General features: G+C 43.1%; 1 protein-coding gene across 6 annotated transcripts in view; it reads right to left on the reverse strand.

Annotated features, from left to right (window-relative positions):
• FMNL2 (formin like 2) overlaps positions 1 to 27348 on the reverse strand; it is a 311789-nt gene continuing 284441 nt past the window's right edge. For 2 of the 6 annotated variants that reach the window (XM_047870891.1, XM_047870894.1), the window contains exons 14-26: positions 25974 to 26286; positions 25419 to 25631; positions 20477 to 20601; positions 19641 to 19843; positions 17620 to 17854; positions 16610 to 16678; positions 16388 to 16468; positions 14283 to 14412; positions 11795 to 11958; positions 10780 to 10881; positions 8477 to 8575; positions 7634 to 7757; positions 1 to 2093 (exon numbers count right to left, since the gene is read on the reverse strand). In XM_047870891.1, the coding sequence (XP_047726847.1) occupies positions 1984 to 2093; positions 7634 to 7757; positions 8477 to 8575; positions 10780 to 10881; positions 11795 to 11958; positions 14283 to 14412; positions 16388 to 16468; positions 16610 to 16678; positions 17620 to 17854; positions 19641 to 19843; positions 20477 to 20601; positions 25419 to 25631; positions 25974 to 26286 (1968 nt within the window). In that variant the 3' untranslated portion in view covers positions 1 to 1983. Of the gene's footprint in view, positions 2094 to 3902; positions 3997 to 4036; positions 5685 to 7633; positions 7758 to 8476; positions 8576 to 10779; positions 10882 to 11794; positions 11959 to 14282; positions 14413 to 16387; positions 16469 to 16609; positions 16679 to 17619; positions 17855 to 19640; positions 19844 to 20476; positions 20602 to 25418; positions 25632 to 25973; positions 26287 to 27348 lie in introns of those variants that run through there. The other 4 variants (XM_047870893.1, XM_047870892.1, XM_047870897.1 and 1 more) reach the window with 4 other exon arrangements.

A 27348-nucleotide genomic window follows, 5' to 3' on the forward strand; every position in this document is an offset into this window, starting at 1 on the left:
TAGTAGTGTAAATAGTTTATTTGCTCATATGCCATGAAAAGACCAGAAAAGTAACATGAACTGCTTTTTTATAAAACATTTCTAATATTGCTAAGAAGCAGGCCCATTAATAAACAAAAGAACATGCCAACATTATTGTCTATCTGTAGATTAATAAATAGGTAATTATTTTAATATATGCTCATTAGCACTGAGCTTTGGAAAACAGCTGCTTGTGATAAAGGGCCGACTACTTGTGTTGTAGCTCATGGTCAAATTGCTTTTTTCACCAAAATGAATGTTGAGTCAACAGACAAAATCTCAGCATGTTCTTTTTAAAGTACACATTTATGAAAATGTGCTAGCAGGTGGCAGTTTTAAAAGTAATTTTTTGTAAATAGGTATGCTAAAGTGAAATGTGGTAACTGATCCCTAAACTGTCCTTGTAGTTAAATATATATATTAAAAAAAAAAAAAACCTATAAGTTAAAATAACATTCAGATTGTATAGCACAGGCTGGCTGATGCATTTTTAAACAATATTTACAATATTACCCAGAGGCTTAGGTGGGAATTAAAGTGTAAAAACCATAAAAAACTGCACCAATTTTATAGCAAAATATCTGTACATTTAAAAAGAGATCATATAACTACACATTATCCAAGGAAAATGGGACCTTCACCAAGGAGCTCACATAAGCACAACATAAAATAAGATTCAGTGGTTAAATACTATACAATAAACTTTACAATTAATATATTGATGTAATGTACCAAGAAGGTAAGCCAGAAGCAGAATGTATATTATGGAAAGTACAAATTAGCTTTAGTCCAGTTTCTGACTTTGGAATGGATCAAGTGCCCTGCCAGAGAGGAAGGAAAAATAACAGTGGCTTAGTTGGCCATTGATTTAGTCCCATTACCTATCATGTAAGCTTAATCCCAATGTGAATATTTCAAGCAATTTAATTGCAATTTCCCATAAAGTAATGTGGGAAATACAAGAATTTAGCTTTGATATGTAACGCAAAATATATCCAATTTATAAAAGGAAGAAGAAGGGGGAAAAAAACTTGCGATTGTCAGAATAAGGCTGGGTTAACTAACACTACTAGCTAGCAGAAGTAATCTTGAATGCTTGTTGATAAAGCTAGTGAGCTTCTCCCTGGCTAGCAAGGCACCAATTTCTATTCTCAGGATTGGCCCATAATAGTCCTCAGAAATCCTAATACTGATTACTGAGATGTTAATTTTAGTGCTAATTAATAAATACATTTGCATTATTTTTTTTAAAAGCTGCCTCTAGCTGAAGAACACAGTACTGCAAATAAATCTTACACAAATCTGTATGCCACTATATCCTTGCATTCACACCGGTGAACTTTTCTCACAGGGCATCAAAACCCTAGCACAGAAGTAGAATGTGTAAGGAGATAAGAGTTGAGGGACTTATCCTGTGCCACTGCAATACATCCTGTTTGTACTTCGCTGGGGCTTGCTTATGGACAGCAGTCTGTCATGTGACCTTTTCCTTCTTCCATGTTGCAAGCCCTTTAAAATACAAAGTTGATGGGTATGGCTAAAACACAAAATTCCTTAAGACATCTCAGCAAAGGAAACCCAGAGCAGATTACATCCACGTTATTTACAACTTATCAGGAAACCAGGGTGTGCCATCATGGGACAATCACAATGGCAGATAATGAATGTAATACGAAATTTACATTTTGGTTAAAAAATTGGATAATATACTGGTGTAAAAAGATACCTAATCAAATCAAACCCTATTGCTTTGATTAATCTGAGCAGGTACTTCCACTTTTAGGCACTTGTTAACAAAGGTTGAAAGGAGAGCCCATCATTTTTAAATTCCTATGTGTTTGCTAAATCTGAGCCCTTAGATTATTTTATCAATGTTCAAGGTTACAGTTAAAGGGTAGCGCATAAAGTTCATGTGGAGAGTTTCATTCACGCACTCTCTACTCATACAGGCAGGTCTCAGGTTCACATGGTTATTTCGGCACCATTAACAGAACGCAAGTTCTGATCATCAAAGCGCCGCCTGACACTTCTCCTCACCGCATCGGCTCGTCTGTATGGTTGGTTTCTAAGATCTGTAAAGAGAAGATTACCAATAAGAGAACTGCAACCTTTAGTATCATGTGTCTAAGCAAGACAAAAGTCAGCTGGCAGCCAATCAAAGCAGCTTGTGTAGAAGAGTCAGCTAACAGGCCCTTCAAAATTCATTGAGTATTTGAGCCAAGGACATGTACTTTGCCCTCAATATTTAAACAAAGCAGGATGTAATACTGGTGTGATTCTGGAACTTTTAGAAAAATACAGAGGAGAGGCAACTGCTCCTGTCACTGGCCAGAGAGTCTAGCTGGAGTCTTATTTTGAAGTGTTTCTTCAATTGGAAAAAGCTGTGGCTTAGTTTTCTTTTTGTTTTTGTTCTTTCTGGAAACTGAGTATCAACAATAATTAAAATGAATCTTAAACTGCAAAACTAATAAGCCCTGTCCTATCTTACCTGAAATTTTAATCCAGGAAGGACACTATGCTTATTTTGCAGAGGTTCCATAATTTTTATTCAATATTAGGTGAAGTCCATTTTTTACTTCGTGAATTAGACACATAATGCCCAATTAACCACTAAAGAAAGATAATCACTAAATCAAAATAATTCTCTATTTCTGTATGTTCTGTCCTGCCATAGGTAGTTCCTGTTTTTCATTGGAGGGAAGAAGTTGAACGGGCCCTCCTCAATTTTCCAGTTTGTTTAAAATGTTAAAAGAGAATGTTTAAAATGCCTAACATTAACAACAACAACAAAGCTTTGTTGAATAAGTGAACCAATCACTGCATATTGGCTCAAGAAGCCATTGTTCTAATGGGATAAAGTGGCATGAACAAGGGATTTTATTCTATGTAAGTATTCTTTAATATGAAAACATGCTTTGCCTAGCACGCAGGTAAGCTGCTTTTGATAGGGCAGGGCAGGCTTTGTACTTTTTCCCACTGTTTCATTTAATTAGTATATATTTCCCTTTCATTAACTTAATATTATTGACTTCTGTTAGGAAACATTCTATATCTTGAAGGGGAAACATAAACAACAGAATTAAAGCAGATCAAATCTTTGTTTATCCCTTTACCTACTAAGTAGCTTGAAAATGGAGCCAGTGGGCCATATCTGGCCTACAGAATGTTTGGCCTCCAACTTGTATTTTTAAATACAGTTTCCTGATCTTTAAATAATTAATATAAAAGACAAGATTTCTGATTTCCCTTGGAAAACTGGAGGGCCTGGCAACACTGAGCCCAAATTTTCACATGGCAAAAAGACTGGAGCTGAGTCAGTGCTGAGACCTAAGCTCCTGACTCCTTGGAATTTGGTACCCTGCCCTTCTAAATTCAAGGGAAGAATAGTTTTGTATGCCTTAATCCACTCAAGCTTCTGCTTCTTGGCCCAGAGTGGTAAGGGAAGTTCAGAATTCCACTTCTGGCTAAGTGACTTGTAGCTCTGTGATGCCTGAGTCCTCTGAACAACTGACTCTAAAGATCATCATCTTCAAAGGCCATAAAGATCATGTTCCCCGGCCAGGAAGTGCTCTCAACTTCTTCAGATCAAAAGAGGTTAACTGCTTAACTCGAAGGCCAAGAAAAGGGTCGGAGAAGGACAGCCTAGCACCCAAAGCAGGTACAATCATCAGCAAATACCCTTGCCCAAGCCATCACACTTAACAACATGGAAGCAGGCCAGAAAGAGTCCAACAGAGAGGCTCTGCCTCACATCACTGAAATGCGAGGTTACAAAGACTTCTCCCTGGTCAGACTCTCACCAGTATCACCCTCAGCCATAGACTGAAACCACTGATCTGCATACAGAGAGAGGAGGAAGCTAAGTAAAAAGTGATGCTTGCCAGCTCTGTGTATCCTCCACCACCGGTGTGCTAGAAGAAATCCTTACCCTCGAGTGAACATTTGGAAATTTAGTGATATTATTCTTCTTTAAGGCTAAACAGAAAAAAAAACAAAAACACAAAATGATGGTTAAGTAAAAATGGGATGAAAATGGAAAGCAATTCAACTTAGTGCTTAACATACCCGGCATGTTAGCCAACAGAGGAAGAGAGTGGGAGGCCATTAATACAAGAGGTGTTAGATAAAACAAGGGAAAGAGGAGAGGATCTTCCCGCCCATCCCCTCTGACCACCCAAATCCAAGCTGCTTTGAAATATGGCTCCAGAATGATAGTCCAGCAGCAAAGCTGACAGGAACATTAGCTGAGTAGATGACAGTGTCTAGCCTTGTTAATAAGCACTGGTGGGTAAGTACACTGCAGGGTGGGCAATCACACACCACATCCTATGAGATCCTCAGTGACAGAGGCACATACATAACAAGCGCAATTCACAGACAAGCTAATGCCACAATCAAAACAGGTACCCCGTTCCATGTCAATCTCAGCACAGGAAGCTAATGGTCATTTCCAATTAGAATATGTGCTTCTCTTATCCATTTTCTAATCAACTGGGCCCTGCAGAGAAGTTTGTCTCTTATCTAGCCATCAGGAACTGAGGGCAGGCTGTTACTTCTTGAAAATCTGGGGTTTTGTTTTGTTTTGATTCTAAGAACAGTGGCATTCTCCGAGAATAGGTTTTTGCTATTAGTGTTTCTAGTTGCCACCATCCTGACCAAAGATGCAGGTCCAGATATGATCTCATCACAAGAGAAATGCCCTGGATTTGACATGGAACCGAGTGACAGTGAAGAAGCACAAATGAGGAAAGACTATGGAGAGCTCCTAAAGCCTTTGTTTTCACTTTCTGCCTCACAGCCTTGTTCCAACGTGATATCTGAATGTGGGCATGACACTCAGGAGAAGACGTGGAATATACAGCTATGGATTGCCTATATCAACTTATACAGATTTCTAGGTCCAAAGGGCTACTTGCTTATACCATGAGCTCCATCATGCTGTGGGTGATGGCTACAGATGGTATGAGAGAGTTAAGAAAGACCCAATTTACAACTGTGTGTAGTTCACACTTTTTTCTGCAAATCATTTTTCAACTTTAGAGCACTCTGCATTCCTGAGCACTTGCACACAGCTCATTTCATCAAAGCATGTTAAGTGAGTACAGAAAAGAGGCTGGTTTAATATCTGTACATTCATGACAAAATAGCAAGTGCTCAATAAATGTTAGGTATGGTAGTTACTGTTATTCATGACTATCATTTTGTGTTCAAAGACACTAGCCCAAAAGACTTGTAACTGCCTACTTGGGCCGAATACTAATTCTCAAAGTAGTGCTCTATTTATAGTGTTTTTCTAAAAATTTCTGCAAGCAATTCTATTAATCCAAATCCCTCACACTCAGACCACCATAGCTGTGTGGATTCCTAGACATACTGAAAGTGGCAGTGAGTAAGCAGTAATGACTGAAATGCAAAACCATGCAGTGTGAAGGCAACATAAAATATAACATGGTGGAGACAGCAATTCCATGCTGGTATATTGGGTGGCCCTAACAGACAGACAGAGGGGCATAAGAGGTCAAAAAATCTGTAGCAACCTTTTAAGAGCATCAGGTGAGAAAGAGTAATAGTTTAGTAATGGTATTCCTCAGTGAGAACAGGTTCGCAGAAAAATCGAGAGCCACGCTTGGCGGTGCGAGCAGTAAAGGGCACAGTCTTCAGCACTGCATTGAAAATGATAGCCAAATAAGACAAACAGCAGAGAGTAAGAGCCAAGATCTATCATATTAGTACATGGTTAGTGCTTTGTTAATCATACCTGGGGAAGGCGAGGGGGGGAAGGGGGGAGGTGGCCAGGGAAGGAGGGAAAGGCAATATATACCCAAGTGAGTTCATAAAGTCTAACAGAGTTAGTCAGTCTGGGGCTTGGTGGGTGGAAAGTATTTTAATGAGAATAAAACCTGCTCTGTAAGCCGATACTCATTCACCTCCAATGGTGGCTGAACGATTAGGTCAGGCAAATAGAAACTGGACATTTCACTCAGTTTACAAGCCAGGTGTCACTGACATGGAGAACAGACTGATGGAAAAGGAACTCTAAGTTCTTAATATGCGAGGCTTGATGCTCGTCTCCCTGCAGTTAATCTTATTACGGCACAGAGGCTAGCAGGTGCTTACCCAAAAAGATCTGTTCCTGGTCTTGCTCAGAGCAGAGCTTCTCCCTCAGTGTGGGGGAAACAACAGGGGGGCTAAACAATGGGGACTTTCCCTAGGGGCCATCTGCAAGTCACTGCAGAGTGAACAATGAGACACTGGCAGACATGCGTGTCCAGATTACGTGTGCGCCATACCGAGGCACTTCACCGGCCACTTACCTATCCACTGACGACTGAGACGGCTTTTCTCTTGGCCACTCTTTATTGACTTCCTGTTAGTGATTTATTTACCTATTTTATTTCCTTGGGTTTGAGCTTATGGGGAAAAAAATTGTGATTTTGGTGGTTTGGGATCTATCCCTATTTACGATGCTGACTGAGCTATTAACAAAAATTGAGAAGTCAAAAATCTGAAAGTTACATTTCTTAAAAATTAGGACAATGGAGGAAATGTGACTAATGACTGCACATTTGATATTAAAAAGTTGTTAGTTTTGGAGGTGTGTGATAATGGTACTATGGCTGTATTTGTTTGCTTTATTAAATAGTCCTTATCTTTTGAAGACGCCAACAGAAATATAACCAGATGAAACTGTATGTCTTAGATTTGCTTCAAAATAATCCTACAGGTTGGTAAATGGGGAGCAGGCAGAAGCAGACAAGTAACAAGACTGGCCATGAGTTGAAAATTATTAATAGGTGATGAGCATATGGGAACTCATCATACTATTCTCTACAGTTTTGCGTGGCATATTTTCTAAATTTCCTACAGCAAAAAAAAAGTTTGAAGTCTCTTGGAAGCTAATAAACAGTATTCATATGCAACAGACAAGAAAGGAAAGTCACTAGTAGCCACAGTCATAAGGTAGTGGCTCAAATTACTTTCCCGATCTGTAAGAGAATGCAGTATCTCCTCAGAACGGATTCAAGCAGCAAGCATTAGGCTACAACTTAATCAGACAAGGACCAGGCTGGGTTAGGCACCACTCACTGAAAACCGTGGGCTAGCAGCCTGCTGGCCCATTAGAATGAAAGCACCGGCTCCTTATTTCCTACTGTCCTCAGTTACGTTGAAGGAGTAAAAAAGCTCGTAAAGAGCATGCTGGAACAATGTGCATTGACTCCGGTTAGTACACAACCCTGCATGGGCTTTATCCATAGTATTTATTTTAACCAGGCACTTGGGTAGGAGTGGCCACATAGAAAATGGAGCAGGCTAACAAATCAAAGACAATGGAAAACCATCAGAAGGCCGGGCCTGGTGAAATCTGCAACATTCCAATGATAATGAGAAACAGATTTTTCAGAGAGTGCTGGGTCTCCTTGACAGGCAGTATACAGTCACTATAAATATGCTTCTAACACTAGCATGGAGTTCCCCTTTATTCTGGACCTGAATAAAGTCACCTGAAGAACTTGTTAGGCCTGGATAAAAGCAGCAGCACAATGGGCGAGTAGCTCACTAGGGGTAAGATCAGTGGGGTCTCTATGGGCCACAACGAGAAAATATCTTTTACCTGTGATAATGTCTTCAATGGCGCCATCTTTCCCTTCATATACATGTCTGTTATCTTTAACTTGTCGCCTTCTTAATTCTGCAATTAATTCTTGCTGCTGCCTCTTTGATTTGTGGGAAGGAGACTGAGCAGAAAAAAAATGGCAGAGATTAGTGGGACCAGCACCACTGGTCCAAATGTGCGTGATCATTGAATAAGCAGCCTCAGACAAAAACACAAATGGCACCATTCCAACATTCTGCCCACAGAAAAACTCAGAAAGCTTCTGGGACGAAAACAAATTTTCTCTGAAGCACACACAAAACTCCAGCTGGCAGCAGTGGGAAGGCTGGATCCTGCAGCCACAAGAGACAGCTGGTATTAACCATGGACTTCTTAAACTTTGGTGCAGAGGACCATGATGAAGAACACTCTGATTTGCCAGCCTTTGTGGTCTTCACCTAGGCTGCTTCCCTCCAGGGAATGCTCCTCCCCATGCCTTGTAGCGAAGCCCTCCAACTCTCATGGCCAGCACCAACGGCAACCCCATGAAGCCTTCCCTGGACACTAAGCAGTTACTCATCAGGTTATCTGGTGTGACCTCACTGTATATCCACCTGAGATTTAAGTGCCTGATCTCCGTAAACTTGGAAATGCTACACAAACATGCTCTTCACCTCATTCCACTGTATGCTGAACAAAGTAGTGAGTAACAAATCCATGTGCCACGTCTGCAAGCTCTAGAAGGAAGCTGTAAGGCTCCTGTGCAAATCCGGCTTTTTGCCCCTCTTTCCTGCTGGCTTCGAGGAACCACGAGGGCCTCCCCTCCCAGGAGGACAGTCTCAGGGGTCAGGCACTTCTCACCTTTGGGTCCTGCTGCTCCATCAGGGCTTCTTGCTCCAGGAGTTTTTCCATGAGTGCTTGTTCCTGCTTTTTCCTCAGCTCATTTTCCTCTTCGGCTTGCTGGGTCAAATCAAAAGAACCCAAAGATTACATCAGTGGGAATGATGGCAATCAAGATTCTTTTAAAGTCACTCTTAGACCATCTTGATGAGCCAGGAATCAGAGTGAACAGAAAGCTTACAAGATCTACCACTTAAGTCTATGCAGGGCTCTGATCCGGGCTTTCACTGTTGGTCTATAGGACATCTCCTAGCAATTCCAATTCTGGTCCAGAAATCCCTTCCTGATGACCCCCTTCTCCACTCACAATGCTCCTCAGTCTCAGTCCCACAGATGTGGGACTTCTGGCAGCTCTGGTCCGTGATTGTCACATGAGTTTATTTTGCTTCCAGAATCTGTCCACCTACCTACAGTTTCTCTGAAAGCAGGAGTTCAGATTCCTCTCCTTGTGCCCGTGGTTAGGGGGAATCTCCATTCATTCGCCTCTTATTTCTTTCAAGGGTCTCACCTGAGTGACACTCTCAGGCCTCTCCCCACAGCTCACTCCTCCCCAAGGGCGGCAGAGTGACTAGTCTGATAAATTTGGGACATGGAATCAAACAGGCTCAGCTCAGCTCAGCCCTCTTGGGCATTCTCTCTTTTGAAGCCAGCCTCCCTTAAGTGTGGTCCCAGCACATCACAAGAATCACTTTGAGTGATCTCTGCAGCACACTGGCATCACCAGCCCGGTGAACCTAGGGTACCACAGTCAGCAGCAGCTGGTGACCGATGACATTCTCACCTCTCACAGCTCCCAGTGATTTTTTGCCGTGTTTGGGTTCATCCCCACTTTTCCTTTTGCCAACAGCTTGTGATTATCACGGCTACACAAAGCCATGCTGAGAGAAGATGGCTAAATAACGTAACCTTCCGAATTTCAGTAAAAGGCCAAAGGATAGTTCTGGAGCTAGAGAAGTGACCCACTATACCCGACAGGATGTTTCTCAAAAATGATGACCCTGCCACCTTCTTCCTCCTCCTCCGATCATACTCTTCCTTCTTCCACCAAGGTTATAGGGTAGACAACCCTGGAGTGCAATGTCTGCAATATCTCCTAAGTATAAGAACATCCCTTAACGCCCCCCCTCAACCCCGCCTCCCCCCACCCCACCTCCCGGTCCTTCTTTCTCAGGAACAAATTCTTCCAACACATACCTCTTTGGGTCACATGATTTTTCAAAACCATAGCCCTGGATTGGGTCAAATATCCTATTTAAAGGAAGGGCCATGGGGCGCCTGGGTGGCGCAGTCGGTTGAGCGTCTGACTTCAGCCAGGTCACGATCTCACGGTCGGTGAGTTCGAGCCCCGCGTCAGGCTCTGGGCTGATGGCTCAGAGCCTGGAGCCTGTTTCCGATTCTGTGTCTCCCTCTCTCTCTGCCCCTCCCCCGTTCATGCTCTGTCTCTCTCTGTCCCAAAAATAAATAAACGTTGAAAAAAAATAAAGGAAGGGCCACTGAGCGCCTGGGTAGCTCAGTCAGTTAAGCATCCGATTCTTGATTTTGGCTCAGGTGTCATGATTTCACAGTTTGTGAGTTTGAGCCCTGCATCAGGCTCTGCACTGATAGTGTGGAGCCTGCTTAGGATTCTCTCTCTCTCTCCCCCCGCCTCGATCTCTGCCCCTAACCCATACCCACTCATGCTCTCTCTCTCAAAAGAAACAAACTTTAAAAAAAAAATAAATAAAGGAAGGGCTATTATTGGTCCAGATGAGGAAACAGACAGTAACTATCCTTCCTGGTGCCATCTTTCAGTCCACACTAGAGAAAGGTCTGGATGACCTAAAGGCCTGGGCAGGACACACCCAAGCAGGTTGTCTCTGACCGCAGCTACAGAGCCCTTGCCGGAGGCCTGAGTCTGCTCCCTTGACTTGTCCCACAACTGCACGGGAGGCCTGGAATTTCTAAGTCCTTCACTCTGCCCACAGGAGTGAACGGTCAGGAAGGAAGTGATGGTCCTGGAGTGTCTCACTTGCCCCAAAGGGCAGCCAAGAGCTTTTGCCTTCAGGCTGAGCCCCAGTCCTGGCTGCGTAGAGAAAGGAAGCCTCACGGGTGAGGACCTCCACAGAACTGGAGACCGCGACCTCATGCTGACCTCCCAGATCAGCTGCCTAAAGGACAGGGAAGGCCTCTGCACAGCCGCAGAGACTCCGGCACAGCTCTGGGGGGACACCCATTTGAGAAATAATGCCAAGGAAGACTTTAAAGGACCCCGTGCTCCTATTTACCTTATAGGCTTTCACAAACCGGACAAAGACGGGAAAGAAGACAGAGGGTGGCGTCGTCTTGGGGTTTTCTCCAAAATACTTCACCACATCATCAAAAGCATCCTGTAAAGAAACAAACTTCTCTTGAGTTTCGTAAAGTCGAGCATCTGAACTTGACTCTGTGGGGGAAGAGCAGCAGCAAAGCAGCAGGGAGGATCCAGCCGCCACCACAGCTCATCTGTCCCTCTCATTTCCCCACGACTCTCTAGGGACTCCTGTTTCCTCCGAAAGCCCAGGCAAAGGTGACCAGAAGAAGGTGATAGTGCCACACAGGAATTCATCTCTGGGACCCCCTGCACTTGTGCACACCTTCATACAAACAAGAAGCTACCCCTTTTGAGAGCTTCCTAAGGCCAATGGTTTAGAAGGGATCTTAGAAGTCACTCAGACTCCAATCCCACCTCGTGGCTTCAATGCTCCTTATGGTGTTCCCACCTTAGGGACGCTCCAGTCTCCACTTAAACTGTTTCCCGGCACAAGACAGCCTCGTTTGGGAGCCATTGCACCACGTCTGCTTTCTGAGTTCCCACAAAGCTCCGCCTTCCCTTCTATGATGGCATGCACAGTCCGTTTTGGCTGTTTTTCAAATGTATACACTTAACCCCCAGTGTAGTATGAGATTTCAAGGTCAAGGCCTACAGAAACCCAACACCCTAGGCAGGAACAGAGTTTTGCTAAGCACAGGAATGACACATGTTGGCTAAAATGAATACAGGACTCACACAGAGGGAGCCTCGGAGTGGCAGGGGAGGGCAAGGGGAGAGGGATGGGCCTCTAGAGAAGAGGTGAAGACTACAAATTAGAAGAGGACAATGAGCAGAACAGGGCACTTCCAGGTCCAATAGTCATCGGTTCCATAAGAAAATCTACCCTCGGTAGACAGAGGGCAATCTTCCCCCCAAGCCAGGACTGGCACCCAGGTGGGCTTAAGGGACCCAGTCACTTCCTCATGAGTGTCCAGGGAACAAGTACTTACCTGTGCAATCTTGGCATCATCCTGCAGCTTCTTCAGCTTCCCCTCATTGTTGAGGATGAACTCCTTCAGCAGCGTGTTGTGGTCGTGCATGGTGTACTCCCTCTTGGTTAAGTCCATGCCTCTCTGGAGCTCTTTGACGTCCAGCAAAACATTCTCGAGGGAGACTGAAGCAGAGACAGCAGTGTCCCCATGAATGTCAAAACCACAGTGTGTGTGGCTGGTAAGCCCAGTTTTCAGTGGATTCCTAGGGTTACTCAAGGGCCGTAGCTCTGATTTCCAACTTTCAGAGCAGAGATCTTACAATATGAATAATTTACTAGTGCTCACTTCCGGGCACTGCATTAATTTCTATATATGCACTAATTCATTTGCACTATTAGCCCAATTTGCCAGCAACAAAAAAGGCAGCATAAATAGGTTATGTGGCCCTAGATTGTGCAGCTAGGAGGTGGCAGAGGTGGGGCTCAGACAACCATGGACCCCAAATCCTGGGATTATACCCAACTATTCCATTTCTCTTATAGGTGATGATAAGCTGTTGGTTGGTCTGTAGACTCAGAGGTTCCGTAACTGTGCCAGGCCCAAGATTTGGACCTCTTTTACATTTCTGTGGCTCTCCAGCAGGGGGTAGCATTTAAATGCTGAACTTTAGTTATGACTGACCCCTAGAAACCAAGCAACCTTGGACAGCTTCTTCTGGTCCATCAACCCTACTCTGTTCCTGAAGGGTTCATGTTAATGTAATGAACCCTTCTTCCATCTGCAGTGTGGCCACGCTCCCAGAGCAGGTACATTCCTGCAGCCTCCTGCAGAAGACCAGGCCCCACCTCTGGCTCCCTACTGCCCGATTCCGCTCTGCACATGGATGAATTACAGAACAGGCCAGTTATGTTTTTCCCTTGCTAGACTCACACGGTCTTATTCAACTTTGACTCCTCAATGCTTAGGACAGAGCCACGTCCACAGCAGGTACTCAAACAAAGGTTCACTGGATAAGCAAAGGAGCAAAGGTATAAAGAATCTCTGTCAGCTCACCTGGCCACCAGAGAGAGGACACAGAAAACAATCCAGCCAGAGATCCTCAATCTCTCCACTTTCTGACTTTTTTTCAAATGACACTTTTGGGGAATCTCACTTGAGCCAAACAAATCAGCCAAAACAAAAATTTTTATAAAACGTTTTTCTTAGTTACAATTGTGATGCTAAACAATCCCTAATTTAGGCGGAGAAACCTGAAAAAAGGAAAATCACTCCACCAGAAGAGAAGTCCCAGTAACTGCGTAAGTGAGCCCTGTGCCCTCAGTGGGTCTGCTATGGCCCACACTGCATAGCCCTTCACAAAGGACCATTCCCACCTGCCTCTCAGTCTCCACTAGGGCATCCTTGGTACCTACCCCAGCTAACAGTACATCATCTCATTCATTCGTTCGCTCATTTACTTACTCCCCCCATCAATGTGCTAGCGGCTAAGGGAATTACAAAGATACATAAAAATAAAGATATTACCCATAAGTCCACAGGTTGAAACAGACATGTAAATTGTCATAGTAAAATCTGACCCATCGTGTATGAAATAGTATGGAATGCTCTATTTTAAGAACACAAAAGGAGCAGCCATTTTACTTTGAGGAAGTCAAAAAAAATCTTGCCCTTAAAGATTCGATTCACCAAGTCTGAAGCAGACCTCAGGAATATGAATTTATAAAAAACACCTTGGCTGCTCAGGGTTCAAGATCCTAAAATGAGAATCAGAGTATGTAACCAACACTGAGGTTAATCTGCATCTTGTTCCTTTTTCTAGCGTAACAGCCTTTGGAGAAGACATTGCACGTTAGACAGTACACTATATAAGACACAGGTTCTAGTCCTGTCTCGCTCATGTTCTACCCAGGTGACCTTGGGCAAGACAGTTAACCTCTAAAAATGTCAGTTTTCTCATGTATACATGGGGATACCATTACATACCTATCATAGCCTGGCTGGCTCAGAATCACTGAGGATTTAAATGAGAAAAATGCATAAACTGCCATAGCAAAATAACAGCCAAAAGTACTGATAATTTAGCTCCCACTCAGGCTAACGGCACAATGCTTGACCTACCACACCTGAGCAACTGGGACAGCACAAACTCAAACTGGCAGAGGCGGGGGGTGATTTCTTGATTTTCATTCTCATATTTCAAGTGACAACAAGAGACTAAGAAGAACAAGAAGGACAACGAATGGAAGACAGAAGCTGCCCAGGGTCCAGAGACCGGACTCTTTAGACAGGACACAGAAGGGTCTCCCTTATGTCCCTGTTCATTATAGCTCCCAGGAGCGGGAAACACCCTGGCCCAGGTACCCCAGCAAAGAGCTTCTGATGTTTTCATCACCTTGCCTTTCCAGAGGAGTTCCGAGGAGTGGTTTAGCAGGGAATGGTTCCCCCATGATCCATGATTAAAGGCATTTGATACCCAAGAGTAACATGAACAGCTGAAATCAAGTACCTGCAGCAGCTTTCTCCACATAATGAAGCTCATTATAAAACAGGGACACTTGGTGATATTTTTCTTTTACAACATTTGAAATATAGTGCAACAGTGTTTGCTTTCGGTCTGTTGACTTTGTATCTAAGAGCTGAAAACAAAAGGAACAAGGGTTAGGGTAGAAGAGGATGAGAAAGTTGTCCATCAGGTGAAGTCCTCCCACTCAGAGTAATGGAGGATGGTACCCCAAAGTGAACCACAGGAGGGTCAAACCTGGACGTGTTCTCCCCTAAACCAACTGACTTGTAAGTGACCGCAGGACTTCTCCGCCAGGGGGTATGCTCAACGCCAGCAGGACTCCAACACCAAAAACTGTTCACACATCTCTACCCACACAAAACCGTCCCACCCCACATCTGCCATACGACTTTCCCTGACTTAAAAGTGGGAAGCCCCCATTCCGAGTGCTTTCCAAAGAGAAGGAGCAGAGAAGTGAGTGTGGTGCTGGTGGTACACGGGTACTCCCTATGTGGCAGGACTCCCACAATGCAGTCTACCCATTTTCAGTTCAGCTCTCTCATTCCCCAGCCTCCGTGACCCAAAACAGCTGGGCTTGCCACACACGACCATCTTGGGGCCAGGAGTAGGACCAACTAGACACTCGCTACCAAACAGCCATGTCTCCCCAGGGCTCAGGACTCTGCCTGAGCAGAGCTCAACCTTCTCATGTGGAAGCCACATTAGCCCCAGCCGTGGGGGAGAAGGTTATCACTGCCCACATATGTTAGATAACTCTGAAAAACAGCATACTCTTTTCCATCCAGAGGGGAATTTTTTTTTAATGTTTTTTTATTTTTGAGAAAGAGAGAGAAAGAGAGACAAAGCATGAGTGAGGGAGGGGCAAAGAGACACAGAATCTGAAGCAGGGCTCCAAGCGCCGAGCTGTCAGCCCGACGCAGGGCTCGAACCCATGAACCACGAGATCATGATCTGAATGGAAGTTGGATGCTCAACTGACTGAGACACCCAGAAGCCGCCCCCCCCACCCCGCTTCTTTTTTTATTTAGAAAACACAGAAAAGTAAAAAGAAGCACTTTGAAACAAAAACCCTAATTCTATCCAACCTCTGTTGATATCTTTACCTACTTCCATTCAGTTTTTTTTCCTGCATTTTTTGCGTGGGTGAAATCAAACTGTACATGAAATTTATACCCTCCTTTCTTTTCCAGACACATTTTTTTAAAACAATTTTTAATGTTTACTTTTTTATGTTTATTTTCATTTTTGAGAGAGAGAGAGAGAGAGAGAGAGAGAGAGCGAGAGAGAGAGAGAGAGCACGCACAAATGGGGGAAGGGCAGAAAGAGAGAGAGAGACACACAGAATGTGAAGCAGGCTCCAGGCTCTGAGCTGTCAGCACAGAGGCTGACATGGGGCGTGAACTCACAGACCATGAGATCATGACCTGAGTGAAAGTTGGATGTTTAACCGACTAAGCCACCCAGGCACCCCTATTGATTTTTGAGAGAGAGACACACACAGACAGAGAGATAGAGAGAACACAAGTTGGGGAGGGGCAGAGAGAGAGGAAGACCCAGAATCTGAAGCAGGCTCCAGACTCTGAGCTGTCAGCACAAAGCCGGACACAGGGCTTGAACTCACAAGCCTCGAGATCAAGACCTGGGCTGAAGTCAGACACTTAACCAAGTCACCCAGGCACCCCACAAAATTATTTCTTTGAAAATTCTTCACAAACATTCTAAGAGTTAAAGAAGAGTTCGTCATATTAACTACTGTTATATTTAATAATTTTCCAAAATGATGGATCTTTACATTGTTGCTAATTATTTGCAATTATAAACTAAATATAGCATCCATAATTCAGATTCTTGAGGAAAGAGTCCCAGAAATGGAAACACTGGGTCATAGGGCTTGAGTATTTTTAAAGTTCTAAGCGCCTGCTGCCCAGTGACGTGCCAGAAAATGTGTACCCATTCATCCTCCACTTATAGCAATCTTCATCAAAACATCCTACCCCACTTCCAAGAGCAGACTCCACTCTGGGACTTAATCTCTGCCGGTTGTTTTGTCCCTTATATAGCTCTTATAGTTCTTTCAGTCCACTCACCAGATCTAAACTCTGAAGTTTAAATCCATAAACTGCTCCTCGCTTACTGCTATTCATATAGTTTCCAAGGGCCAAGATAATCTGCAAAAGAAAAAAAAAGAGACAGAGAGAGAGAGAGAGGAAAGAGAAGCCCATCAGAACAGCATCCCAGGTATTCCCAGGCCAAAGAATGTGGCTGGAGTCAGCTCTTCCCTACGTGTATACAAGGAAAACTTTACTTGCCTCCAGAATTTTCTTGAGTTTTTGGGATGATTTTATAGAGACAGATGCTGCTATAATTGAGTGCAGTTGCTAGATTCCATTCAAAGGAAGGAAGGGGGTGAAAAAAAGAGACATGTTAAAAATAAGAAACTCTAATTGGAAACTAAAAATTTAACACAGAAGAAAACAGACCTGCATTTAGACCTTAAATATGCTGAGATTCTATTTTTCTTCAACATAACAAATTTAACTTGTCCTGCTAGGTCTTAGGTAACCATATCATTACATGCAAGCTCTCTCTAAGTATGTGAAATAAGAAGAAATGTCAGAATTTATCACAAAATCTGTAACCAATGGGACTCAGAGCACAGAATCCACAGCATCTTCTAGTAGAACTCAATTCCCTGCCCACCTCCTCACATCATGTAAGACAATATGTTTTTAAATGAATGGAGCTGTCCAAGAATGAAAACAAAACACCAAAGGAATATAATCAACCTCCAGAAGTTCTCAGAACATGTGTTGAACAGACATGCTACTATAGTCGGTAATTAACAAGTTTATTTAGAAACAGAACTGGGAAAGAACTATTTATGATATTTATGTTTATAATATTAATAAGTCTCTACCAGATTAACACAAAGGGACAAGAGATGGTTGGCTCTTATTTCTGCATCACCACAGTGTACTATAACAAATCTCCAAGGAAAAAGACTCCTGTGGTAAATTTACAATGCTTCCAATTAAAGCTATGTACTGAGGTGGAAACCCAGAGGACATCCGTAGACACAGAAAATGGCATTCTATGGAGGAGAATAGCAATACGGAATATGGAAATCCACTATTTTCACATTACTTGGCATAAACAATGTGAAAAAAAAATTACCAAAATAAAAGTGCAATCTAGAAAGTTCTGGGAAGGAGTCTTTAGAGCCCATGACGCTATGTGCAAATTCTGGAAGAGACTTAAAAGAAAAAAATGATTCTATATCTCTCTGGACCCTCTCCCCTGCCAGAGTTGGTCCACTCACAGGAGTCAGCATCTGAATGCTTTCCGCAAAGTTCCCAATGAAGGCCATGATGGTCATCTTCTGCATGAGTCTCTCAATTTTACTGAACTGCATCATGAACCGGTCTTCATCTGACAAGTTCTCCAGGGGCTTCCTTTCCCGCTCATAGAGCCGGAACACTTTCACCTCATTCTCAGTTGGCAAGAACCTCATCAAACATTCTACAAAGTCTACAGGCAATGTCTTCAAGTCAAATCTGAAGACAGATGTGGACATGTCAGTGTTAGAGTGAACACCTCCTACCCTTTCAACCATACCACCATTTAGTCCTATCCATAAACCACCAATGCAATGAGTTGACGATGCCTATAGCTGAACTGTGAAGATGCCAATCGGTGCTGGCTCCTGACTGCCCAACAAATAGCTGCTTTCTGAGAACCCACACCTTATCACAATAGCCATGCTCAGTTTTTAGCCTACTACTATAGCTTTAAGTCTCTAGAAATCAACAGTAAATGACAACAGGAAGAGCAAGAAGGCAGGCTAAAACATCTGATGGTTAAGTGGTTCAAGGACACATAAGTGGTTTTTAAGGCATATGAAGTATTGCTAATTAGGGAAATTAATATTACACAATTACAAAATATCGGGTAAACTCTAATATATTTCAATTAAACCAACAGTCTGGGGTATTTTTTTCTTCTTTAGAAAAAAATGTATCCAAATGCCTGTACAAAATGGATGCTGTGGCTTAAATGCATACATCCCTTCAAGGTAAACCAGATCTTTTTAGATATATGCTCAATTTGAACAAACCAAGTATTTGCTACAACCTCTAATTTCTTCCCTGGACAATCTTTGTCTGGCAAAATAATATAATTACATCTAACTATCATGACAAATAAGGTATATGCAGGTTAAAAACCAGAATGCATATGACGTTTCAACATCAAAAATCAGAACAGAGTATAAAATACACTAGATTACTGGATTACAATCCAGACTGAGGACATGAAATTGGAACAAATGATTTCTGAGGGTCAAATACTCCTCCATGAATCTCTCACCGAAATTTATGAAATACAAATTTACGGGGCGCCTGGGTGGCTCAGTCGGTTAAGTGGCCGACTTCGGCTCAGGTCATGATCTCACAGTCCGTGAGTTCGAGCCTCGCATTGGGCTCTGTGCTGACCTCTCAGAGTCTGGAGCCTGTTTCAGATTCTGTGTCTCCCTCTCTCTCTGACCCTCCCCTGTTCATGCTCTGTCTCTCTCTGTCTCAAAAATAAATAAACATTAAAAAAAAAAAAAAGAAATACAAATTTACAATGAACTCATTCCTAACACATCTAAAACATTTGTTCTTTATCATAGTTGAACATCCTCATGACCACAAGAAGGGCCGAAAGATTCCTCTAATAGAAAGCAAATAAAACGAATGCCTTCTCTGCAGTTCAAGGATAAAAAAAAGAACTGAACTTTGTTTAAAATTTCCTGAAAGTTGCTAAAAGAAACAGGAATCACATTCCTATTGTTATGAATTAAAAGATGCATCTGTATCCCATTTGCATCTGGCACTGAACTGTATCATTCCACAAATGCCATCAAATTTGTATTCAACACATCTAGAGAGAATTCAGATGCTCCAGAGAAGAGTGACAGTCTCTCCCTTTCCTTAGCTCGGGTAATTCTCCATCCTTTGTATGTAAGCATTGCTCTAGGCATATAGGATACCAGACCAAGTAGATAAGTGATGCCACAATCCACTTGTCATTCTTCTCAAATAAATTTCACTCTAAGATGGCACTCCCAAGGAGTATTTCTGGCCCACCCCTTTGGTGGCAGCATTTCATTCAACACTGATGTCACACGTACGTAACAAAGGGAATCTGTGGTGTGTGGATATCAAGAACTGCCCCACCTTTTATCTTTGATCTTGCCCTGCTACTGAAATATTTGTTACCTACCAATTCAGCACTTGCTTATTTTCAGTTTTATCCTATAAATTTATCAGAATCTAACTTTCCAGAATGCCCTGAACTTACACATGGATAGCTTTACATATCTCGTCAGCAGTCTTTCCAGCTTTCCTCAAAGTTATGGCTAGATTTTTGGCCCTATTTGCTTCCAGTAACGTCACTTTGTTTGATCCCTTCTGTGTTATCTTCTGTTTGCTTGAAGAAAGATCAATGGCAGGACCTTGAGCTTTTGTCTTAAATATTTCCTCAAATTCATCCACATTTAAATCCTGGAGTAAAAAGAGATGAAACAGGCAAAGTGGATTATACTTAAAAATTAACTCAGGTAACCATTTTGACAGTTTCTTAAGCATCAAAGAACTTACTTTTTCTACTCAGTATTTGCCTTTGATCAAGGCTTGGTCTATCTTCCTGTTTGTGCTATGGCATGACTTAGGCCACACAGACAGCCATGAAGGTCTAAAGAAGAGAGCTGATTCCACCTGGCCAATTCAGCTGCCTTTCACTAATTACCTTGCAGAGCTGGCCACCACAGACTAAAGGATCCATCAAACAGCTAGTGAGTGTAATTATTGAGTTCTTATTCACATGTAGTTCAATAAAGGGTTCTTATGCCCTTTTATAAATTAAGGGCAGGGTTTGTGTCAGATACATATTTTGTGGCGTCTACTGAAGATCATCAAAACCACTCCATAGTAACATAACTTTTAAACACAGTTTTGAAACAATCTTGCAAAATACTGTCCTATTCTCTAATATTAGAGAATTTTCTTTTCTTCTTTCCATCAAGGCATTTAAAATACTAGCATTTTATTGCTGAAACTTCCAGGTTAGCAGAGCACCCATTTGAACTTTGTCACACAGAGAGCCAGCCCCTAGTTTCTAACCAGCAAGAAAAATACCTCCAGAATCCGCTCATCATCAATTTCATTGAAGACTGTGCCATTGATCTGATTTGGCTTCAGGGCAACCCAGTTAAAAACTGGCATTCTGAATTTCGTCTTGATTGGCTTCTTAATTTTCACAGCTACAGAAGTCAAAGAGGATCAAATTAAGATTCCACCCAAACCCCATGACTCTCAAGAACAATCAGAGTAGTCCTTGCAGATGCCACTTAAACACTGCAGGAACACTGGCAAGAGGTGCCCAAGTGTTTTTAAACACAGAAAACATCACACATGGCTTTGGCAAGAGTAATCTGAGGTTTATCATTTGGTTGACTGATGCAACACTGTAGGAAAGTTTTCTAAGAGCCAGGGTTTTGTTTTTTTTTTTTTTTGTTTTTAATGCAGGCAAATGGATTGCTGCATTACAATCACAATGTTAGGACAATGTGTAGGACAAAGTACTGGGGAGCAAAAATTATTAATGATGTTAGTAGACAGCAGAGAGGACAAATACTCAGTGACACTGGTGAATGTGAGTCAGATTTTGAAATCTTAAATTCTCAGTTCTAGAACATACATTTCCAAACCAATCTTAAAAGATGATCAGGGACTGCAGGGAGTGGCTGTCTATACCACCAGGAATGTGACGTCAAGACTGACTTTCTGTAACGTCGAGCAGCAACGCATTCTTGTGAACAATTTTGACAATGGGGATTATATTCAGGCTGAGTTATTCCAACCACACCAAGGGCCATGAACAGCCCCAAACAGAAAATATTTAAGATGACAGAAGGGGTGCTTAGAAATTAGGATTAGTACTGCTTTTTGAGACTGGCCACAGTCCCTTCCCCCTTTTTTAAGGAGCAAGTGCTCCCCAGGAGTCAGCTAGATGCAGCTAGAGGGTATCAATGAACCCATTAAAAAACACAGAAAACCTCTTAATAGAGAGGAGGGGATCTATCTTCCAGGAGTCAGGTAAGGAACTGCCGACTCCTCTCACTGTGGGGAAATGAGCTAAAAAAAGGAAACCCATTAAAAACTCCATTAATTAAGGACACATCATAAAGCAGTCTTCCAGACCCATCTAGCTAGATGCATGTACCCTCTTAAGTCTATCCCGGGACACCCACCACACTATTTGGGAGCTTCACTATCTGCCATCATCAGCACGGGAGAGAACTGCAGTGCACAACAAAATAAACCCAATGTACGCTGGGCCTTTACCTGGCTGCCTGCCATTCCTCCAGAGTTACGAAAGCCATATAAACAGCAGGAATGTCATCTGATAAATCCACAGAAAAGCATGCAGGAATACAGAAACACTGCCTTTGTAAACCAGGCCTTTCTACCACCACATGACACCTTAGTCCCCACCCCCAGAAGTGTTGGATTGCTTGCTGCCCTTCATTTAGGTCTACACTGCCCAGGAAAACCCATGTCCTCCACAGGACAAAGAAAGAGACCTTCCTCTAATCTGGCCTTTGAACAACATGGAGGGAGAAAAAGCAAGAGTAGAGGAAAAGCTGTACAGGGATCTTTCCACAGTCTGAGCTGGCGGGTCGGTGCCATTTGACTCCACCATCCATCCACGGATACCGCAGGCCTCAGGACACTGGCTAAAAGTCATTCCATCTGCAGCCACGCTACTTCTAACTCCTCAGCAAGATTAAAAATAAGCCTGAGATCAGAACACGGGCAAAAATAGGTCATCTTCAGAAAGGTGATCCTAACTCCCAATCGGGAATGGGGGGGGGGGGGTGGATTGTAGAAGGAGAGGCCTACAGGTGACCATGACAGACACAGTGCTCGCAGGGTTCAGGCTGAAGGCAGTGGCTCCACGTGGTGGTAGGTGTTCCATGGAGAGAGCTGGAGATCAGTGGGAAAGGCCTGGAAACACAGCACCTAGAAGCCTGTCCTTGTCCTGTGGAGCAACTACCCTTTCTCCCCCAGAATAAATCTAAAATCCTCCTAGAATTGATGCCTTGGATCCAACTATGACAATTAAACTAAAAGGGAAAAACAAAACAGAACAAAACAACAACAACAACAACAACAAAAAAACCCACTCCTTTTCTCTTAGGGGGAAAGGAATATGGCATATAAAATCCAGGCTGTCTGCTCGCCGAGCCACGATCTATTTTACTAAAATGCACGAGCAAACCTGGAACAACAGTCAGCCAACAGCGAGACTTCCCACAGACACAGGGTCAAAATGCAATGGTTCAATGTAAGATGGAGTGAAAACATGTCAAGGCACAGTGTGACCAACAGGAACACATGGCAAACACTCAAAACACTCAGTGAGGAGCAACCTACAGAAAAGCTTGATTGGCCCATCTTTTGTGGAAGCAGAGAGAACAAAGAAAATATAAAAAAAAAAAAAATTAGATATGGTTAGAGTCAAGCCACTCAGCAATTCACGCACTTTTAGCAGAGAATTTCATGCTTCTTGGACACATTTCACAAGGCAGCACAGAGCCAAAAATTCATTTCCATTCGGACCTGCCTTGAAGACTCCCTTATTATTTTGTTTTAAAAAGTAATCCTTTTTAGAAAAGGGGAAAAAATGATTTCATTATAGTGGTCCCAAACAGCCATACTGAATTGTGCTAGGTCTTGCAGAAGAAATGAGAAATGTTTTAATGAAAAATAATCAGCCAAGTATAAATTCTCATCGTGAACTTCCAAAGCACATTCTCCCAAAGAGACAGCACAGCAGTCTGTTACAGATGACCGAAGCAGGAAATGGGAGCCAGACTGCTCCGTCAAAGATTTGAGGAAGAAGCCTTACCCTTCAAATATACATTCCACACTATGTTTTCTCTCTAAAATGCAAAGAAAACTAGATAAAATTAGAGGACCTCGTTCAGGTCCCGTCTTAGCCACCAAGCACACACCTGCTCATTGCCTTGTTGAAGAGATAGGCCATCCTGTTGCCCATGGATCCCAGGGCCTAGCAATGTCACAGGCTTCCGAGTTCTGGGAGCCCTTGGTATATCATCCCAGCTCTGTCTCTTGGCCCTACTGGGACATCCTGACTCTGTCTGGCCTCTTGATTCCAGGGAGAAAGTTACCCAACACACTGGCAACACACCTCACAAAATGTGCTCCATAATGATCTCATAATCCTTAAATCTTATAAAACAGAACATCTTGTAGTCCATCAATGGACACTTACGGCACTTAGAGAAGTTTCATAAATCCCACATACGGTCCTCTAAAAATGGTGTAAGACACATAAGGGACAACTTCCAACTGCAGAACCCTGAAGGTAGCAGTGATCATCAGCTGAACAGAGAGTTCCACACTCTAAAGATGAGGCAATTGAGAGAGCCTGCAAATTTTTAAAGTTAAGTAGCGAGAAGAACCCAGGCAAAAAAATTAACCAGAGAGGACAAGCGTTCTACCAGAGGGAGCCCTGGACCTGTGCATTGTAGCCTCATGGCTCTTTCGCTTCGCCAAAGCAGTTTTGAGTTCTAGAGGAGGGCTCGAGCGAATGGGAGTGGAGGCTCTGCCACACGGAATTTTTGCCAAGGACAAAGGAAGTAGTAGCAAAGGAGACACCCCATAGCAGCCGTGTCTCCGGGCGCTACAAGGAAAGCCTCATCAGTGAGCCAGGTGTACATGCCAGTTCCAGGTTTTCACACTCAGTCACTGAGAGCAGCCTGTTGATGGAATGGATTCCTGGGGCTTCTCAAGAGGTTTTGGTTTGCTTACATTCCAAAACCCAACAGTTCCATGAAGATACACCTTCAACTTTTGTCCTTCAGAAGCAATAGAAGTTCTAGAAGAAAGTACTAAATGGGGGAGACCTTGAAAGGTAGAACTAAATCACTGTATTACTGTGAACATTACTTTCAACAAGCATCTTATTTCTTTCTCTGACAATTTTGTGGAGGTTGGGGTGGAAGTAAACACCACAGCTTCGACGTGAATTAAGGAGGTTGCTCTGGGTCACTCAGATGAATGTGCCCTAATGGCTAGCCAGTACAGCTGCTGCTGGGACACTCTTGAGGGATGGAGTGGGCAGCCTGGAAAGGTCTTACAGCTAAGATGGTCATGTAGACATTGGACAAAATGCTCTGGGAACTACCACTCGTGTAAGAGTGGTAGTTCTGCATCAGAAATAAGAGACCTCACCAAGAGACAGACGTAGAGGACGAAGCAGAATTATCTGATGTCACGCAGACATGACATGGCAAAGCTCAGAGCAATTCAAAATGCCAGGGAAATGCTCCATGACTGAGAAAATCGCTGTGGTATTTTAGAAAATAGTAAAAAGTCACTTCCAACAGACAGAAATCAGAACTTCTATTTCAAGGCATTAGAACGACTCTCTTCTTCTCGCCCCCCACACACCCTATTTCTGGTGAGGGATGCCGCATTCTACCCTGGCTAGCAGGAGGGCAGCATGTGCTATGCGGAAGCATTTCAAGGCACACAGATACTGCTTTTGGCAACATCTTCCCTTGAAGCTTCAGCTCCACTATAGTGAATTCTATCTTCAAATGCACAGGAGAAATGCCTGGAAACCTACATCAGGCAATCACACAGAAAGGCATTTTCTCCTTTTGTAAACAACATTGTAAATACCTTCCAAAAACAGAGCTCTGACTACTACAGATGTCCACAGGTGTTTGATGAACCCATGAAAATGCACTTATCCCTAAGAAGGTAACTAGTTTTCCTTCTCTTTCCTAGTGGGGAGAGTGGAAGGTGGGAAGACTGGAAAATCAGAACTCCCTGCTAGAGAGAGCGTAACAACAGCTACTCAGAGAAAAATGCCTCCTGTGAAGAACTTCCCCTTTACTGGCTACATTAGCAGGAATGATATTAAAAGGAGATACATGGGACTGCACGAGACTTGGACTTCCAAAGAACGGCTTTAAGGCCTCCAGGGGTAACACAAATGAGTATTTCTTGCACAAGTACCCAGGACTCCATTCTAAGCTCTTACCTGCTAGTCCTGAGTTGAAAACCACTGTGGGTGAGGACGTCCCAGGCAGCGGGGGTGCAGAGGGAGGAGGTGGGGGAGGTAAAGGAGGAGCTGGCACAGTCTCAGCTGCAGGACCTGGGAGAGGAGGGGGAGGGGGAGGGGGTGGAGGCGGTGGGGGAGGGGGAGGGGGTGGTGGCGGTGGTGGCATAGGTGGCGTTACTGGGCCATTTTGCACTAGCAAAAAAAAAAAGAAGACACAAATTGCCTTTGAAAATAGAAGAACGGTTTCACCTGCTGGATGTCACACGCACATAAAAGAATCCAAAATCAAAATCATGAAAAGGACACAGGATTTTTTTCAGTGACTCTAAAATCTACTCAGTGAGAAATAAAGAATATACTGCAGCATATGTAAAATGAAGTTTTATAACCTAAATCTCAAAATGTAAAAAGTTTTTAAAATCAGTGAGTATAAGAAAATGCCAAGAAAAGCAAAGTGCACAAATGGACAGCGGATAAAAGAAGAAATACAAATATCCCAAATACTACCCTCAATTCTCCTACCAGGCTCCTCACCTGCTTCAGGTGTGTCTGACGATGGAGGTAGTGGTGGGGGAGGAGGGGGCAGGGGGCCCGAGGAGGCAACCCCCATTGCTGGTCCCACAAAGTTACCCACTGCCACCTCTGACCCTGTGGACAATGTGCCAGAAGCCACAACTGGCAGAATGGCAATGTCCCCATCCCCTTTCTTCTGAATTTTAATGGTCCCTTGTTTCTCCAGTTCATGAATCTTTTTTTCCAGGGTAGACTGTCTTTGAATGGCTTCTTCTTTTTCTTTGACCATTTTCCTTAATGTGTGAACCTGGGTATTTGCATCTTTGTAGATTTCCTGCAAAAGAGTTCGCAGTCACCAGTCTATCTTCATGCAACATCCATACCTCTTACCATCAGATTGGCAAATTGAGGATCAAAAAAATAACCAAACAAGGGGCATCTGGGTGGCTCAGGTGGTTGAGCATCTAACTTTGGCTCAGGTCATGATCTCACAGTTCGAGAGTTCGAGCCCCACACTGGGCTCTGCGCCTATAGTTCGGAGCTCAGAGCCTGAAGCCTGCTTCTGGTTCTGTGTCTCCCTCTCTCTCTGCCCCTCCCCTGCTCACACTCTATCTTTTCCTCAAAATTAAACAAACATTAAAAAAAAAATTTTAAGAAAATAACCAAAAAAATTAAAAAGAAGGATACTGATATACACATAAGAATTCTATAGAACTCAGCCTCCTATAAAAGTCCTATTCATTCTCAATTGTTCACTGGTAATGCATGCAATATACTCTAGCAATTGTTATCACCAATATAGTTCTTTCCATTAATAAGTACAGCTAACTCAATTTTCCCTGCAGGTGGAGACAAGCAAGGCAGAGATGACCCAAAAATAATTTTATAGCTGACTTTGGAATATCCCGAGGATATTCTGGTGGGGCAGAATGTTTTCCTTTTTACTTGTTTTAAAATTCATTTGTAACTCCTAGACACGTATCGGCTAACAGTAGACAAAAGTCCCTAAGTCAGATTTGGATAGAAGTCAGACTGGGATTAAAAATCTGCAAAGCATAGAAGAATCTACTCATGAATACCCAGGGGCTGACTGTTCTTGAATGGGTTTCTCTGGCCTTCACAATGCCCTCCTACAAGCTTAGGACAGCAATCACTGTAACCTTTTCCTTTTGGTTTGCAGTTAACAGAACAGGCCAATGCTTCCCTCTACTAATTACTTTTTTCTGTCCAGGTTTTTAGCAGAAAACAAAAAAGTTACAATTTTCAACTTAAAGGCTGTCCTCGTTCCTTTCATAAGGGGCTCACGCAGGTTCCAGGGAAAGGATTTTCTGGAACTTACTTGCTGGGTCTTGCACATGTGATCTCTCACCACAAACCTCCAGCAGGCAGGGAAACA

Source organism: Prionailurus viverrinus, chromosome C1 (assembly GCF_022837055.1).
Source record: "Prionailurus viverrinus isolate Anna chromosome C1, UM_Priviv_1.0, whole genome shotgun sequence".
Lineage (NCBI taxonomy): Eukaryota > Metazoa > Chordata > Mammalia > Carnivora > Felidae > Prionailurus > Prionailurus viverrinus.